This window comes from Platichthys flesus, chromosome 19 (genome assembly GCF_949316205.1).
Source record: "Platichthys flesus chromosome 19, fPlaFle2.1, whole genome shotgun sequence".
Taxonomy (NCBI): Eukaryota; Metazoa; Chordata; class Actinopteri; order Pleuronectiformes; family Pleuronectidae; genus Platichthys; species Platichthys flesus.
Window position 1 is genome coordinate 7,497,208 of NC_084963.1, and position 15,397 is coordinate 7,512,604.

General features: G+C 41.8%; 1 protein-coding gene across 1 annotated transcript; it reads left to right on the forward strand.

Annotated features, from left to right (window-relative positions):
• The first annotated feature begins 6,271 nt into the window (after positions 1–6,271).
• On the forward strand, positions 6,272–14,048 carry si:ch211-243g18.2 (uncharacterized protein LOC559906 homolog). The gene is made up of 10 exons (XM_062413525.1): positions 6,272–6,306; positions 7,793–8,065; positions 8,218–8,343; positions 8,766–8,848; positions 9,129–9,285; positions 10,404–10,568; positions 10,685–10,810; positions 11,911–12,128; positions 12,344–12,369; positions 13,423–14,048. The coding sequence occupies exons 2-10, from the start codon at positions 7,802–7,804 to the stop codon at positions 13,536–13,538; spliced, it is 1,281 nt and encodes a 426-aa protein (XP_062269509.1). The 5' UTR covers positions 6,272–6,306; positions 7,793–7,801; the 3' UTR covers positions 13,539–14,048.
• The last annotated feature ends 1,349 nt before the right edge of the window (positions 14,049–15,397 follow it).

Consider the following 15,397-nt stretch of genomic DNA (forward strand, 5'->3'; position numbering starts at 1 on the left):
AATGACACAGCTTTAAGTTTCGCCTCGTCGAGATTAATATTTCACTTTTAGTAGACTCATTTTCCATTGATGCTAATTGATTTGGACAAAATCAGGAAGATAATTAAATGTAAATATTTTTTACTACTTATTAAAGGTGAGTTTAATCCGTTTTATTCTGCATTACTGCTCTTTGAAAGTCCTTATAACACCAGCTGTTTATTGAGAAATGTGTTTTCTTGCTTTAGTTTACATTTTGTGCACTTCAGTGATGTTTTGTAGAGTACACTTTATATGGAATCATTCCTGAGGACACATGCACACACACACACATGCACACACACAAACGCACACAGACGCACACACAGGCTGCAGTCCCGGAATATGAATATGAAAGGGCTTCTTTCAACAACAAACGGAAAAACAAGAGCGCTGCCAGCGGTTAATGGGACCGAATGAAGGAAAGCTGAGCAACATCGGATTTCGAGCCCTCTCCCTCAAAACAAACATCCAATGATCACATTAGCGGCGGATCACAGAGCTTTGTCATTATTGTCTTGGGTGTCTTGTCTGGTGTGGAGTCCCGGCCTCCGTCGTTTTCACTTCTGAAAACAGAAATCACCAAACCTTCCTTTCTTGTGTCAGATTTTTGTTTTATTGATTTAGATTTTCGTCCAACTTTGTGATCCAAAATGTCACAATACCTCTAGTACACTCGCATATGTGAGTGGGAGTGTATGGTTTTGTTTTCATCACATGCAGCGGTAACTTTAGCTGCAGTGAGCGACTTGCAGGTGAAGTGCAGGACTAACGTGGGGGGGGGGGTGCAAAGATCTGCTGCTGGGCCTCCAGACTGACCCCTGTCCCATATTGTGTATTTACCCTGTCATCAGGTGCAGCATACACAGTGCAGTACACATGGCGGTTAACCCGGAGATCAACTGGTTCTGCAGATTGAATATTATAATAATAATGGGGAGTTTGATACGAGGTTGTATATAGTGGGGGACCCTCCACAAGAGGCCCACTGAGAGCATCTGACTATGGCATCACGGTGGGAGGAGCCATCAGTCACTGACTGGTTTTGACGAAATCCGAAAAGATGCCTGATTTGACCAAATGTCACATGGAAGCATTGATTGATGGATGTCAACCTAACTTCAGATTAAAGGGAAAGACATGTGGGATGATATCACACAGAGCAGCTTAACTCAACCCAATTTAACCCCTGAAATGGAGGCTACTACTTGGTTTATTTGAAATGATGCATTGTTGTACATTTGTATATAAGTGTATCATGGGTTTGTGTACTTTTACAACTTAGTTAGGCGACCTTTCCAGGTTGTGCTCTGCCTCTCGCCCATTGTCAGCTGGGATTATATCATTATTATATTAATTTATTTTTATTTTGTTGTTATTGTCATATGCACCAAATGTATCGTATCTTATCTTAATGGAAAGAATGTTTGTGTAATCTTAATCATAAAGAGATATTTTACTAAATGTTTTTGTAAAATAAATACATTTAGATTTATTATTGTGCATCTTCAGAACACAAAGGGGTTAACACTGAGTCTGGTGAGTCTGAGTCTTATCACTGCGAGTGATGTCCATTAAAAGCCGCAGTACCACTGAGCAAGGCACTGAACTGTATCTGTTGCAGGAGCACAGCTGTGAACAGACCTTCGGTTGCAGCTCCCTCAGGTGCTGTACAAGAGTGTGTTCATAGCCAAGTTTCCCTCCTAGCACACACACACACACACACACACACACACACACACACACACACACACACACACACACACACACACACACACACACACACACACACACACACACACACACACACATACACACACACACACACACACACTCTTTTATCTCCCTTTCAACTGTTCATACACTCACCAGCTATGCATATATAGATCCATATCTTAAATCTTACCAACCCCTCTGATAACAATCTACACACACACTCACACACACTGAGTGGTCTGACGTGTTTCTGACACGCAAAACAACCTGCACTCAGGCCGAGGGAAGGGGGGGAAGAGAGGAAAAAGAAACTGTTATTTAAAGCGAGAGAAAAGAAAGAGCTGATGCAGGTGCCGACCTCCAGAGCTGCGCACATATGTCGTTATCAGAGCGTAATTTCTCGGCCACAGATTCTTATCTCCTTATCAGAGAGCGGCTGGTGGACTGAAGTCCGCCCATCAAACACAGACTTAAGGGCCCAATTGCATCAATCAGGCTCTGGAGTGGAGCGGCGCTTCGAGTGCCTCCAATTGGCACAATGATGAATCTACCACCATTCATTATCTCAGATTTAAACTTTCGACGGGGAAACTGTGAGAAACTGAGCAGAGTCTCTGTGGTGTGGTGGACAACAGAGAAGCTTTGGGATATAACGTCATACTTCTGTGATCTGCAGTTCTCAGGTCAGTGTAGATACTTGCATGCAGGACATGAGTATATTAGAGTTACAGCCAACAGACAGTGTGAATGAGAAAATACAGAGAATACAACGCACACTGCAGGGTAACAACAATGGCTTTGTTTTATTCAAGTGTGACACAGAATGCACAAAACCAGGAGCCTGAAACTGAGGCAGATAAATGGAATTCAGCCGTCAGTCATTATATTATTTATCCATGTGAAAATTTCCTATTGGTCCTGCAGGGCTCATCCGACCTGTTGGATTGATGTTATTATGATTCCTGGTTGTTGAAGAGAACTGGGCAATATTCATTGACCTTTAATGAGTCACTGGTCTACCACACTACACAGCAGTATTATAGTTTTGCACATCCATTTTATTTAAGATCCTCCTCAGGTGGGATGACCAGGATGTTTTTTCTAACTTCAGTATGTACATTATTTATAATAGTTTGACATTAGTCTGACATGTATGGATTTTATTTTTGATCGTGCTGACATCAGTTGAAAGATAATTGTTGTTAGGGGAACGATCAGAAAGTCAAGAGAACATGTGCTGCATCCAATTATTCCAATCTTTGTCATCACTGTCCAGTAAAAACGAAATATCTCCAAATTTGATGACCTAGAAATATGTAGGAAAAACATGAGGATTGAGTTTCTCTGAGTCGAGGAAAAATTCTCTCACAAAAGCAAAATAAAACATTTGAAACTCCAGCTGATGCCAAAAAAATCCACAATTCACACTGCAGCTGAAGAGAGGCCAGTGATTCTCTGCTGGTGAGGAGGACACGTTTCTACACAGCAGAGAAGTTGTGTCTGTGTTTGTAGCATCACCTGCATCGGACCCCAAATCATCCACTGAGCTTTATAATCAAACTTGAATTAAAGTTAACTTTTTAAAGGAGTTTCTAGAGAAGGGACTCTAAATTCTTTGTAGATCAACTTGAGAAATTCAGTTATGTTTTACTGTGTGTTGACCTGATTCTGATTCGGCTCCCTGCTGATCTGTGTCCGTCTGTCTGAGTGTCAGCGCACTCTGCCAGCAGCGGATTTGTAACAGGAAACAATCACTTCAGCAGCAAAATGACCATCGAGAGGTGAGGTTTGTTTCTCCATCGACCTCCTTTTTTTTCTCTCCAGGACTTCACCTAATACAACTCACAAATCAGCTCGTAACACTTGCACAGCACGTCTCCACAGCAGATTCTGTGTTTTCCGTGTCCTGAGCTGTCAAAGCTGATTTCAGTGTATCTGTCATATTCACCTTCATATGTCAGTGCCCAAAGTCTTTATTGTTTTTCTTCTAGGCTTTTGGGAGAGAAGAGCCTGGATGTCGTCAGATCCACAACGTGAACTCGCTCCTCTCTGCGTCGGGCGCGTTGCACTTTGCCGGTGTGGTCACATGATCACTTGTGACAGGGGTCAGTGCGGGTCAAGTGGGGTCATGAGTAGTATCCTGACATCCTGCCAGTCTAATCACCTGTTTATTTATTTAACAAGCAAACTCCGATCCAGACCGAGCGAGGGAGCGAGAGTGAGAGGAGGTGAGAGAGTGAAAGTCTGGAGGAAAAGGTTGATGAAGGTTCAGTTTGACTATGATTGATGTGTGTCCCATATTTAGCTCCGTCTCATGACAATGTGCTCAACACACTTTCATTTCTATAACATTTACGTGTCTCCTCTTTGTCGAGTGATCCGTCAATATAACCTGATGCTAATCCTAGTATGTCAGGAACTGAAAAAGTAGCCCTGTAGCAGAAAATAAATACATTAACAAATATATTCTAATATTTCACTCAAAAATCTGTCTCATGAAAAAGCCACAGAGAGTTAAAATACTACGTGTCTTTCTATTTGAATTTGCACTCAGACCCATTCAAAAGCTATTTTCCTCTTACCATGAGTAAATCGAGACTTTCAGGTGGAATAACTGTGTCGTAGAACAGCTCGTTGCTGCCCTCCTGTGGAAACTACTGGAACCAGTTTACCGTACACTTTACCTGTGTTTACCAGCCTGTACCACACAGTGGAGATAGATCACCGCTGAAGGATCTCTGGCGTGGTCTGGTTTGAATACACACCACAGCTATAGCTATGTTATTAACAGGTGTAGATTAAAATACATTGATCTACATTAAAAGGCTAATGAAACATATCCAGTTTGGATAATGCCATCCTCCTACATGATCTTAAAACATGAGATCATCATCTTCCATCTTAAATAATTACTTTTTTTAGACTAAATTCTTACTGTTTTCTACCTTGTTGATTTTTTGTCCTAAATCTATTTCAGTTGGGTTTGATGTATGGAAAGAATAGTGAAACACTGGATTTCCAATATACGATTGTAGGACAGCTGCAGTCTAAAAGCATAAAATATCTCTCCATACAATGAACCTGGTTTTTACTCAGACTGATATGTGTAAGGAAAGAAGCCTTCATCAGAGTATGTGTGTGTGTGTGTGTGTGTGTGAGTGTGTGTATATTTGTGTGTGTTTGTTTTATACAAATAGAGACATTTCAATGCTGAGACACATGAATATGAATATTACAATACCTGGGAAACAGGTATTGTAATATTATAATTCAAGTCAAAAATAACAATTGACAAAATTGATGTTACACATATCTCTTCATCTAAACAGATTCTGTCTGTGTCTGTGCTTGTGTGTCTGTGTGTGTGTGTGTGTGTGTGTGTGTGTGGCAGCGATGTTGTCAATCACTGGAAGTAAACATTTGATCAGTTTAAGGTTTTCAACAGTTCACTTGAAACACATTTTGTGACGGCATGTAAACTGTCCCCAGTCGTTCATCCAGTGATGTCCTGGTCATCCTGACTCGAGTCTCCTCACGCAGGAGAGCCGGTTTTCTCTGTCTCGCAGCGACTTGTTGAATATTTTATCTCTGGCAGGTAGATGGAGCGTCAAGTTACAGGACATTGACTAGCAGAGCACTGCAGGCAGGGCTCTGTTAGTCACCACACACACACAGGGAAGAGATGGGGATCATAATGAGCTCTTTACTAGAGATACATGAGAGGGCTGGGTGTGTTGTATTGGGACCAGAGATGCTGATGCATGTCCACTTCACACACAGACTGTCCGAGAGGAGCGTGTGTTGGTAGCTTGTCCAAAATGATCTACATTTTTAAGGATTTCCGTAGACTTTTTAGTTTTAATAGCTTCAGTTATTACGTGTAATACCAGAATAGCAGCAGTCCCCTTCTGAAACCACATTTAAACAAATTGCACACACTTTCTATTGTCAAATGAAACAAGTTGTGAAGTGTTTTTCTGCTCCTTGTTGGGGTTTAACGGACCACGACTTTTGGCTCAGCCTCAATTATCAATAGTCAGCTGATCTCAGTGAAACAAACATCACGTAGATACATAGAGAAACAAGCGAGTGAGGACAGTGGATTGTTTAGCTATCAGGGATCCAGAAATTTTGCTCAGACGTTGGTAGAGACCAAAAATGAGCAAAAAATTGGTTTTAGAGTCTTCAAGAGTCCACAGAGGGTTGCTCGGTGGGTGAATGAGTAACCGGTAATTGTTTCTTAACATATGTACCATACAGTAGCAGCTTTATACAGAGATATGTCAATGATCTGTTGCTTCTTCAAATTCTTCTTTTCATTCTTCTGTAGCAAGTCGTGTTCCCTCCGAGGTTTAAAATCCCCCAGTGTAAAAAACTGAATGTGGATTTCATGCAGTCATACAATCTAATTACAACACTCATCTGCACCTTCGTGTTAAGGTGGAGTAACCACACCCCCCTGACCAGACTTAGCTCCTCCTCCATCCTGCGCACCTGAATATAAGCTCACCTGCAGCACCAGCACCTGCATTCCTCTGGATCCCATCCTGACTCCGTCCAAACAACCTCCAGGTAAGATGGATGCTTCATCTTAGATGTTCATTTTTATATAACAATTTCCCCTCTAAAGAAAACTTGAATCCATTTCCAATAATTCAGCTTTTTGATAAAGTTAAGTTTAAATTTGGTGGGATTATTTAACAACTGATCTAAGTACAAATTGTAACTAATTTATAGTAATTCCTTGAGAAAATGTTTTCTTTCATTAAAAGTTGTCAGATACACTGAATGCACAATTACCTGTCTACTATCAGTGAGATGATAAAACAAAAAAAAAAAGAGCCTGAAATGAAAGTCCATTCCCTGCAGAACAAAGAGCCTCCTTGTGAAACTGGAATTCTCTCCGAATATTTTTCCCGATAATTTTCCAAACGCTCTATCTGTCATCTGAACAACGAGCGTCTTTCTCCCGCTGGCTCCTTTGTAGTGTTGTGGGAACGGTGCTGCAGGGATCAGGTGACAGAGAGAATGAGTCTCCCTTGACCGCTAAGCTGCCACTGAAACCCTGCTGAGAAACTAACACACACACCCATTGGCTTACACACATACACACAGACAAAGATATCAATGTTTGACAACCAAACACCAAGGAGCCCTGCTAGAAGTACAGGAAGTAATGTAAACACATGTTAAACGTATTATCAAATGAGGTTAAAAGGAAAGAAAGAAAATAGGAATATTTATTTAAAGTAGCATCATGGGAAAATGTTCTTTGTATTCAATAAAATGCCAAATTTGAGCTTGCACAACTTCAACTTCTGAACTTTTCATCTTTTAGATATTTCTTGTTAACCATTCAACCAGATATATTTAGTCTAAACCTTTTTTCCGAGCCGAGTTTCATCTTTTCTGTTTGTGTCTGTTTTTGTGTCCCCTCCTAAATATACAATGGATCCTATTATCATGGTAATAGACAACATGAGAGCGATCTCAGTCCCCCTGAGAGGCTCTTCTCCAACCTCTGGGTTTGAACTGCGCTCATTTACATTTAGATTTTACATTGACTTGAGTTGAAGTTGTTTGTGAGCACAGCTGAGGACGTCAGTCTGAAGTGGCCCCGGCCGTAAAGTCGTCTCTTCCACACAGATGGTTAGTCTGAACAGCCTCCAGCGAGCCATGTACTCGTTTAGAGGCTCCTCTCCTCGTGTTCAGTGGGCGTTCAGTGGTCTCGAATATTAGGCCCTACTTCTGTTTCCATTAACGTCTGGCCAAATGCTATAGAATAAAACACGTTTGCTCGAGGGCCACAGAAGAGCTTCTCCGCAGCCGGATCTCATGAAACACGAGCTGTAAACGACTGCACCAGGTTAAAGAGTCTGGCTTTTGAAGTTGCGTAATTTAAGCATACATCCACTCTCTCCTCTGAGGAAAATTTCTCACCAGAGATGCAACAAACTCAACATCTGTGATTGTGCTCTCGTTGTGTTGCACTCTTCACATCTCGCCAACACAACCCTCAGCGTTGTCTAATGTCCACTTTGACTCTGCGTCTTCACAGCCACCCATCATGGCCTCCAGTCTGTCCGTGAGGAGTTTCTCCATGAACCGCCAGCCCTCCTTCTCCAGTCGTTCTCTGATGGACACCGGCCGCTCTCGCTCCCGAGCTTCGGTGTCCTTCGCGGCGGCCAGCCCGCTGACCCGCTCCGCCTCCATCGGCCAGGATCTCAACGGGCCGACCGGCATCAAGCTCAACGGCCTGCACGGCAACAGTGCCAACGAGAAGGAAGCCATGCAGAGCCTCAACTCCCGCCTGGCCAACTACCTGGACAAGGTGGGACACATTACACAGCCCTGCACTGTTGGGCGGTTGGCCAGCAGCCAAAGTGCATGATGGGTTTACCTCAACATACCAGGAAATGATGCTATTAGCAGACAGACACACTTTGATCATTCGGCCCCATCTTCCTTCTCGTCTTCCTGCAGGTGCGGTCACTGGAGCACTCCAACGCAGACCTGGAGATGAGGATCAAGCAGATCATGCTCGACCGCATTCCCAAAGGTCACGACCTTGATTCCATGATGGCTCAGGCTCATGCTGTAGAGCAAGAGGTAGGCAAGTGTTGTAGCTGTGTGTGACAGCCAGGTTACAAGTTTTGGAGTTTTGTGAATGCAACAAAGCCCAAAGGTGACTTTGGTTAATTTTACATAGACAAAACTTCCATGTAAATTCACTGAGTCGTTAGACAGGAGCTGGATCATTCCTCATAGGCCAAATTCAACCCAGTTAATATTTTACCAAACTGATCCAAGGCCAAGTTAATAATTATTTCAACTAGTTTCACCAAAAGGAAATAGTTACACATAATGACGTTGAAATGTGTGATTTCATTGAAGAAGGATTAGAAGTGTTTTAACCATCAGTAATCTCACAAAATAAATATTCTGTTTCTGCCAGTTTAGCAAACATAGTTTAATTTCAACACACAAAGCATCGAGGAAATACACTGGTTAACAGACCCCGTGTTTGTCAGGTGAGGAAGAAGACTTTGGAGAACGCTCGTCTCATGCTGGAGATCGATAACGCGAAGCTGGCTGCTGACGACTTCAGGATCAAGTGAGTGATTGTTTGGGTTATCTGTCTTTTGGGTTTTACTTCGATAGATATTTTGCAAAGAATGTCAGGGACGAAAGCTTCAACAATACAAAATGTTCTTTTCTCTCTTAGACACAGTGTTAATGTTTACTCTCCACAGGCAAACATGTCTGAGCTTTATAATGTATATTTACAAAGATCTTTCTTGTACAGTAGTAAATAAACCTTGAGTTTAAGTTTAAACTTCGAGCTATCGCCCCCGCGCTCACTGTCCTGTGTTCTCTCCCCCGGCCTCGACGAGGTGGGAGACGGAGCTGGTCATGTGTCAGTCCGTGGAGCGGGACTGCGTCGCTCTGAAAAAGGCCAAGACCGACCACGAGCAGATCATCGCCTCCCTGAGAGGAGACCTGGACAGTCTGAAGGAAGAGCTTTACTTCCTCAAGAAAAACCACGAGGAGGTACATCTGTTTGTCTCGTTGTTTTATTACCTTCAGTAGTTACATTACCTTTGTGTCATTTTGACATTTGGTCTCGTTTTCCATTTGGCCCTCCAACCTCCCAAAAACAACACGCCGCTTGATATCGCACTGACCCAGTTCGACGTTCTCATGAGGTCTTTTTAAGAGAGGACAGAAAAAGACGTGTAGGGAGGCATGGAGGAGAGAAGGAGAGTGGTGTTCCTCTGGTTACTACACACAAAGGCAGCAGGTGGATCTGGTTTCCTCTAACCTGCTGTTTCTGTCCAGGGGGGGGATACACTTAGATAAACTCACCCCCTCCTCTCTCTCACCAGACGGAGACTGATCTCTGTCTTTCTGAAATGAACGGGAACTGGTTAGGTTGGTACACGACATTTAAACAAAGTAGCACCGTGTCAGTGTTTGTTCGATCTGATGTTGGATGGTTTTCAATTTCTATTTTACATCCAAACTTTGATGTGGTGCAGATATTGAGAAAGAAACTAACCAAATAAGACTTTTTTTAATCCTCGATAGAACAAGTACATTTATCCTGAATGTAACTTATATTTATGGATTTTGGATTGAATAAAGAGTTTAGCTTTTAAAGAAGGTGAGATTATGTTTCGGTCTCTCAGGCAGAGTCGGGCAAGAATTAAATAAAGATTTTTATTCAAACTGAAACATGAACCTAGAAAACGACATCACACTGTTTTCCCTCATGCTTCCCGAGAGCAATTAGGTGCACAGATATATATTTAAACTTAATCGTCAAACACAGGCTGAAAAATGATGCGTGAAGATCAATAACATCAGAACAGATCCAATTAAAACAAACTACCTGTGACAAAGTGTCACAGAGAAGAGAGAGTGAGTCCCTGAGCATGTTTGAGGTCGGGGGGGGTAAGGTGAGCTCTGCCCCATCAACTATTGATGGAGAAAGTCTAAATAATAAAGAGGCCCTCATATCCTCTCTGCCATCCTGGGGTGTAGGATTCACAAAAGTCTTCCTGCGTCCATATGTCGTTCATGCACATGATCAATTTAAGATGATAACAACCATAAACACTCTGTGGCAAAGCAACAACATAATACACAAACCACTTCCGCTCCTGCAGGATCTGGAGGACATGAAGTCTCGTCTCGCCAGAGACGAGGTGACCGTGGAGGTGGACTCTGCCACCGGGCCGGAGCTGGGCACCATTCTGTCTGACCTGCGTTCCCAGTACGAGGGCATCGTGAAGAAGAACAAGGAGCACGCGGAGCAGTGGTACCACAAGAAGGTGAAGGAAGATCTCCAAGTCTACTCTGTAATATTTCAGTTTTTGCCAAATGGCCTGATCGAAGTTGGACAGATGTTTCAAAATGGTTGTGTTTTTTGTGTACGTGTTTTCTCCAGCTGGAGAATGTGCAGAACGAGGTGAAGGAGAGCAACGAGGCTCTGAGAGACGCCCAGAGCGAGCTGACGGAGAGGCAGCGCTTCCTGCAGACCCTGGAGGGGGAGCTGGAGGGCCTGCACAAACAGGTGAGCTGCTACACGCTGGGTCTAAAGATAAAAGGTGTTCCCATGTCCACATTCCATGTCTGCTTTCAAAACTTTTGGTTGCATAAGAAATGATGGATGAGGAGATCTGGGGAAAATCTGTTAACAAAACAATTTAGACGCCAATATGTTTGTGGTGCCAGGAGGGGCTGTAGAGGCAGACGTCTCATGTGTTATCCCTCGAAGGTAATTGTGCAAGTTATTTTCAAAGCTGTAAAAACAAAATTTAAAGAAATTCCGGCATAACTTTTTGAAAAAATATAGTCACGAGTATTACCTCTGCATAGATAGGTATTGTGTCGGAGAAAGGCCGGTGTTATGAGGGATTTGAGAACAAATCCTTTCAGACGCTCAGATCCAGTCTCAGTCAGACCTGTCTTTTAATTTGTCATGTGACCGTCTGGGAAACATCGTTTTGTTTTTATAATCCTGTGTTGACAGTCAACACCTACTCCCACGCCGCTAAGTCATGCAAAGGCACATTGGATTCAGTAGCTAAATTGTATTGGGGTGGGTTTGGTAATTGCGTGTTTGTGTCTGTCGGTGCCAGAGCCTCGTCAGGTTGCAGGTATTTGTTGATGATGGTTTGGGAAGTCATTTCAGAATCAGGACATGGGAGGTTTGGTTTCCTCTGGTAAACACAGGACGAGATTGATAAGCCAGAAATACTTTTCTTTTTGTACCGAGCCAACCCGAGGCATCACATTCGCACATTAAGGCCAATTTCTGCCACTGAAGCCTGAAATGCAACCACCAAGAAATGTAGCTACACCTCACACGGACAAACCTCAACGGCTCTGACTGGTCCGCTTGGCCTCGTCCACGTCTCTCAGTGGCCAACCAAGATCAAAGAACTCTCCTTCTGTCTCAATCCGTTCAACCATCTCCAATATGATCCACACGGACAAAGAAATCCTATCGCCATCTAGTGTTTAACGATGTAAATGCAGGGCAAACTATCACACACAAGTATAAATGCTCACTGTGGCGCCTGGTTGCCAGTCCGGAAACGGATAAACTGGCATAATGACTATTAACATAAAATGTCCAGCTCCTTCATTGTGTTCCCCTCCGCTCCTCAGATTGCAGCGCTGGAGGGCAACCTGGCTGAGACCTCTCACAAATACTCCGGAGAGATGGAGCGGCTGCAGGCCACCCTGAGCCAGCTGGAGGACGACCTCTCCCAGCTCCGGCTGGAGATGCAGCGCACCAAGACCGACTACGAGCAGCTGCTCCGCATCAAGCAGAACCTTGAGATGGAGATCGCCACCTACAGGCGCCTGCTGGAGGGAGAGGAAACGTGAGAAGCTTAAATTAATGGTTGAAATTCAAACTACAAATTAAACAAATGGGTAGGACATTTTCAGATTTCGTGACTTCAGAATCATTTGTCTTGTTATATTTTATATTTTTATCAAACACTGCAGGAAAGGGCATAAACATATTTCACCATGTTGAGCCATATATATAAACGTGAAACTCTTGTATTCATTCTGTTTTCTTTCTTCCCTTCAGAATCAAAGAGATTCCTCCACCGAAAAGTGAGTCATCGCCTTCTGATTTATAAAAGAAGTGAATCACTGAAACATAAAGACACCCAATCAGAGTGGTATATAATGTTGTATTATACAATAGTAAAATACAGCAACATGGCCACAGAGGTCATTTATTAATCTTGAATACATCTCATCACAACCTGAAGGCTTCAACAGGGAGGTGAAGTGTGACTAAAGCTAAAATGATCAACAAGTCATTCATAAATCTTTATGTAATAGCTGTTGCGTACAGATTCACACCTTATATGGACTCAGGTGTGAGTTTGAGGCGATGTCATCGTGGGACTGACACGTAGGTTTCCACACAATGAAATCACCACCAACAGCTTAGCTACAGTAGCCACAAGCGTGGGTGTGAGAGCCATTACCGCAGTGTTGTAACTGGGTCCCAGTCCGACTGACTCAATCTGATGGATTAACAAACCACGCTGTGTTTTGAAAATGTTCGTCTTTCACTGACATCATTAGAAAAACGACTCAGGCTTAAAGATGGTTACGTCTTCATGAAAACAAAAGTTGAATAGTTGAATACAGTGTTTTTACAAATCAAGTGTTTTTAATGGGAACCGCAGGGAAGGTGAAATAAAAACGATTTAAAATATTTATGTAATTTTATTTCTCATCTCAACTCTTCTAATGTCTAAACTCTTCTCATTTTCTTCTCAAATTTCTTTTCATTCTCTCTTCTTCCACCTTACATTTAATCTGTCTCATTTTTCTCCACCTGTATCAATCAATATGTTTTATTCGGACTCATATCCTCTCATTTTGTATATTTTTATACTTCTCTCAAATTAACTTCTCAATCTCATTTCTAGATCATCTCTTCTCTATCAATTTTAGTTTGCACAAATATGTGTGTACATCTCATATAATCTCACTTGAATCAGTCTTGGCTGATATCATGTATCTAATATACACTATACATTATCATATGTTATATCAATCCATTCCAACATATTCCTGCTCGCCTCATCTCATCTGGTTTAATATCATCTTGTCTTGTTTTGTCTCATCTCATCTCATCTCTTTGTGCAGAGGAGCCTGATGTTCGCACCAGGAAGATCGTGAAGGTGGTGACTCAGACGATGATCAACGGCAAAGTGGTGGACGAGTCCAGCGAGGTGGAGCAGATCGAGGAGACCAAGAAATAGAATAAACCACAGAAAGTAGCAGAGGAATTTGATTTGGAAAAGAAAACGAAGGGAGGGAAGTGGGGACAAGAAGATTAAGAGGTTTGCAGATGAAGCATCAGCTTCGTTTTACAGAAGAATTATCGTTTTGAATAAGGACTTTTATGGGATGGATTATTCTACTATGAATGTTTTCTGTTTTCAGAGACAAAGAGGTTGACAGTAACAACCAAAGTTATTTCTGGAGAAAGGTGCAACCACAAATAAACCTGCTCTGTATTACTCTAACTACTGCATAGCTTCTTATGCCTCAAGTGATTTTTGACTTTAAATGTGCATGAGAGAGGAACCAGTGCTACATCTTCATACTGTTACTCTTATAACATGTTGTCTACTTAAAATATTTATTTCTTAGTGTGGTGAAGTTTACTATAGTGAATTTAATACATTACTTTACAAAAAAGATAATTTAATCATCTTAGCTGTTTCTTAGTTTGTACCATGTCTGAATAAAAAGTTTCATTAACCTCACATGTTTACTTAATTGTTATTGAGTCACTCGGAATAATTGTTTAATGACTTTGGGACTGAATTCAACAATTGGCAACAAACAGTGAATCCGTTGGTGTTGTGGTGATGCTGCTCCCATAAAGTTCACGCTCTGTTGACTTGTTTGCGTAAAACCTGTTTTGACATAAGTTCAAGCAAACGTTGTAAAACACCTCAGTAGTATTCAACAAACAGCAGTCTTCAATCTATTAAAAGACAGGAGTGTTTCAAGGGATTTGGGGGCCCTGGGTAAAATGGCCACCCCTTAAAAAACACATGATACCAACCATGTTATTCTGATCTTTTAAAATGATTCTTTTAGTATCCAAATTATAAACAACGTGCGTACTGTGCATACAAATAAATGACAGTAACACAATAAACACCATCCTAGACATTTCATGGATAAAATGTAGACGTCCTGGTCTTTAACAAAACATCTGAACAAAGTTTATGGCAGAAAGTTATTTGTTGCAGTCTCCTGTACAGAGCCAGTCATAGAATTTAAGGGGGCTCTCGCTGTTTTCTGTGGCCCCCTCTGAAATTTCCTACCATCACACTAAATTTGTACTTTTTATGTCACGCATTATTGTTTAATTATCAGACAACCATTAGTACATTATGTAAAGTTCAAAAACAGCGCTGTGGGGGTTTTAAAAGGCAAAAGCAGCTTGCTTGTTGAAAACAGAGATGAAAAGGAGAGAAATATTTCCCTTATCATTAGTCCTGCTGGTGTTAATATGTCAACACAACCTTCATTACTCAGGTTAGGTGTAAAGTTATATTTCTGTCAGTCATCAGTCTGAGACATCTAATTATGAGTCATAATGATTCAATTAACTGTGAAATTACTCTGAGACAGTCGGGTGGTGACAATGCAACACAAACATGAGTGATCGTTAATTGATCTGCAGACAGATATAGTTTGAAGTAATTTTGAGTAATTGGAGGATTTTTTTTTTCTCTGCTCTGATAATCCCTTAATGATTCCGTCCCACCTGAACAAAAACTTTGTCTGTCATGAAGTTCTCCCTCAGCCCTGTAATTTAAGGTCATGACCTTTTGGAGTGGGGTCACCGTGCTCCAAGAATCCAAAAGAAGTCAAAAGAAGAGATGAAACGATAATGAGCTGATGAACAAAGAAGGTATTCAGCGTTTTTTTTATTTACAGAGCAAACATAACAAACAGAGAGGATCAGCAAAGTACACAATAGAACGATAACAGAATACAGAATACCTGAGATCACAACTTAAATTTACACCTCAATACAGCGTGGATTTGAAATACCACAGTACAAAATAAGACTGGGAACGTGGAAGTTAATAACATC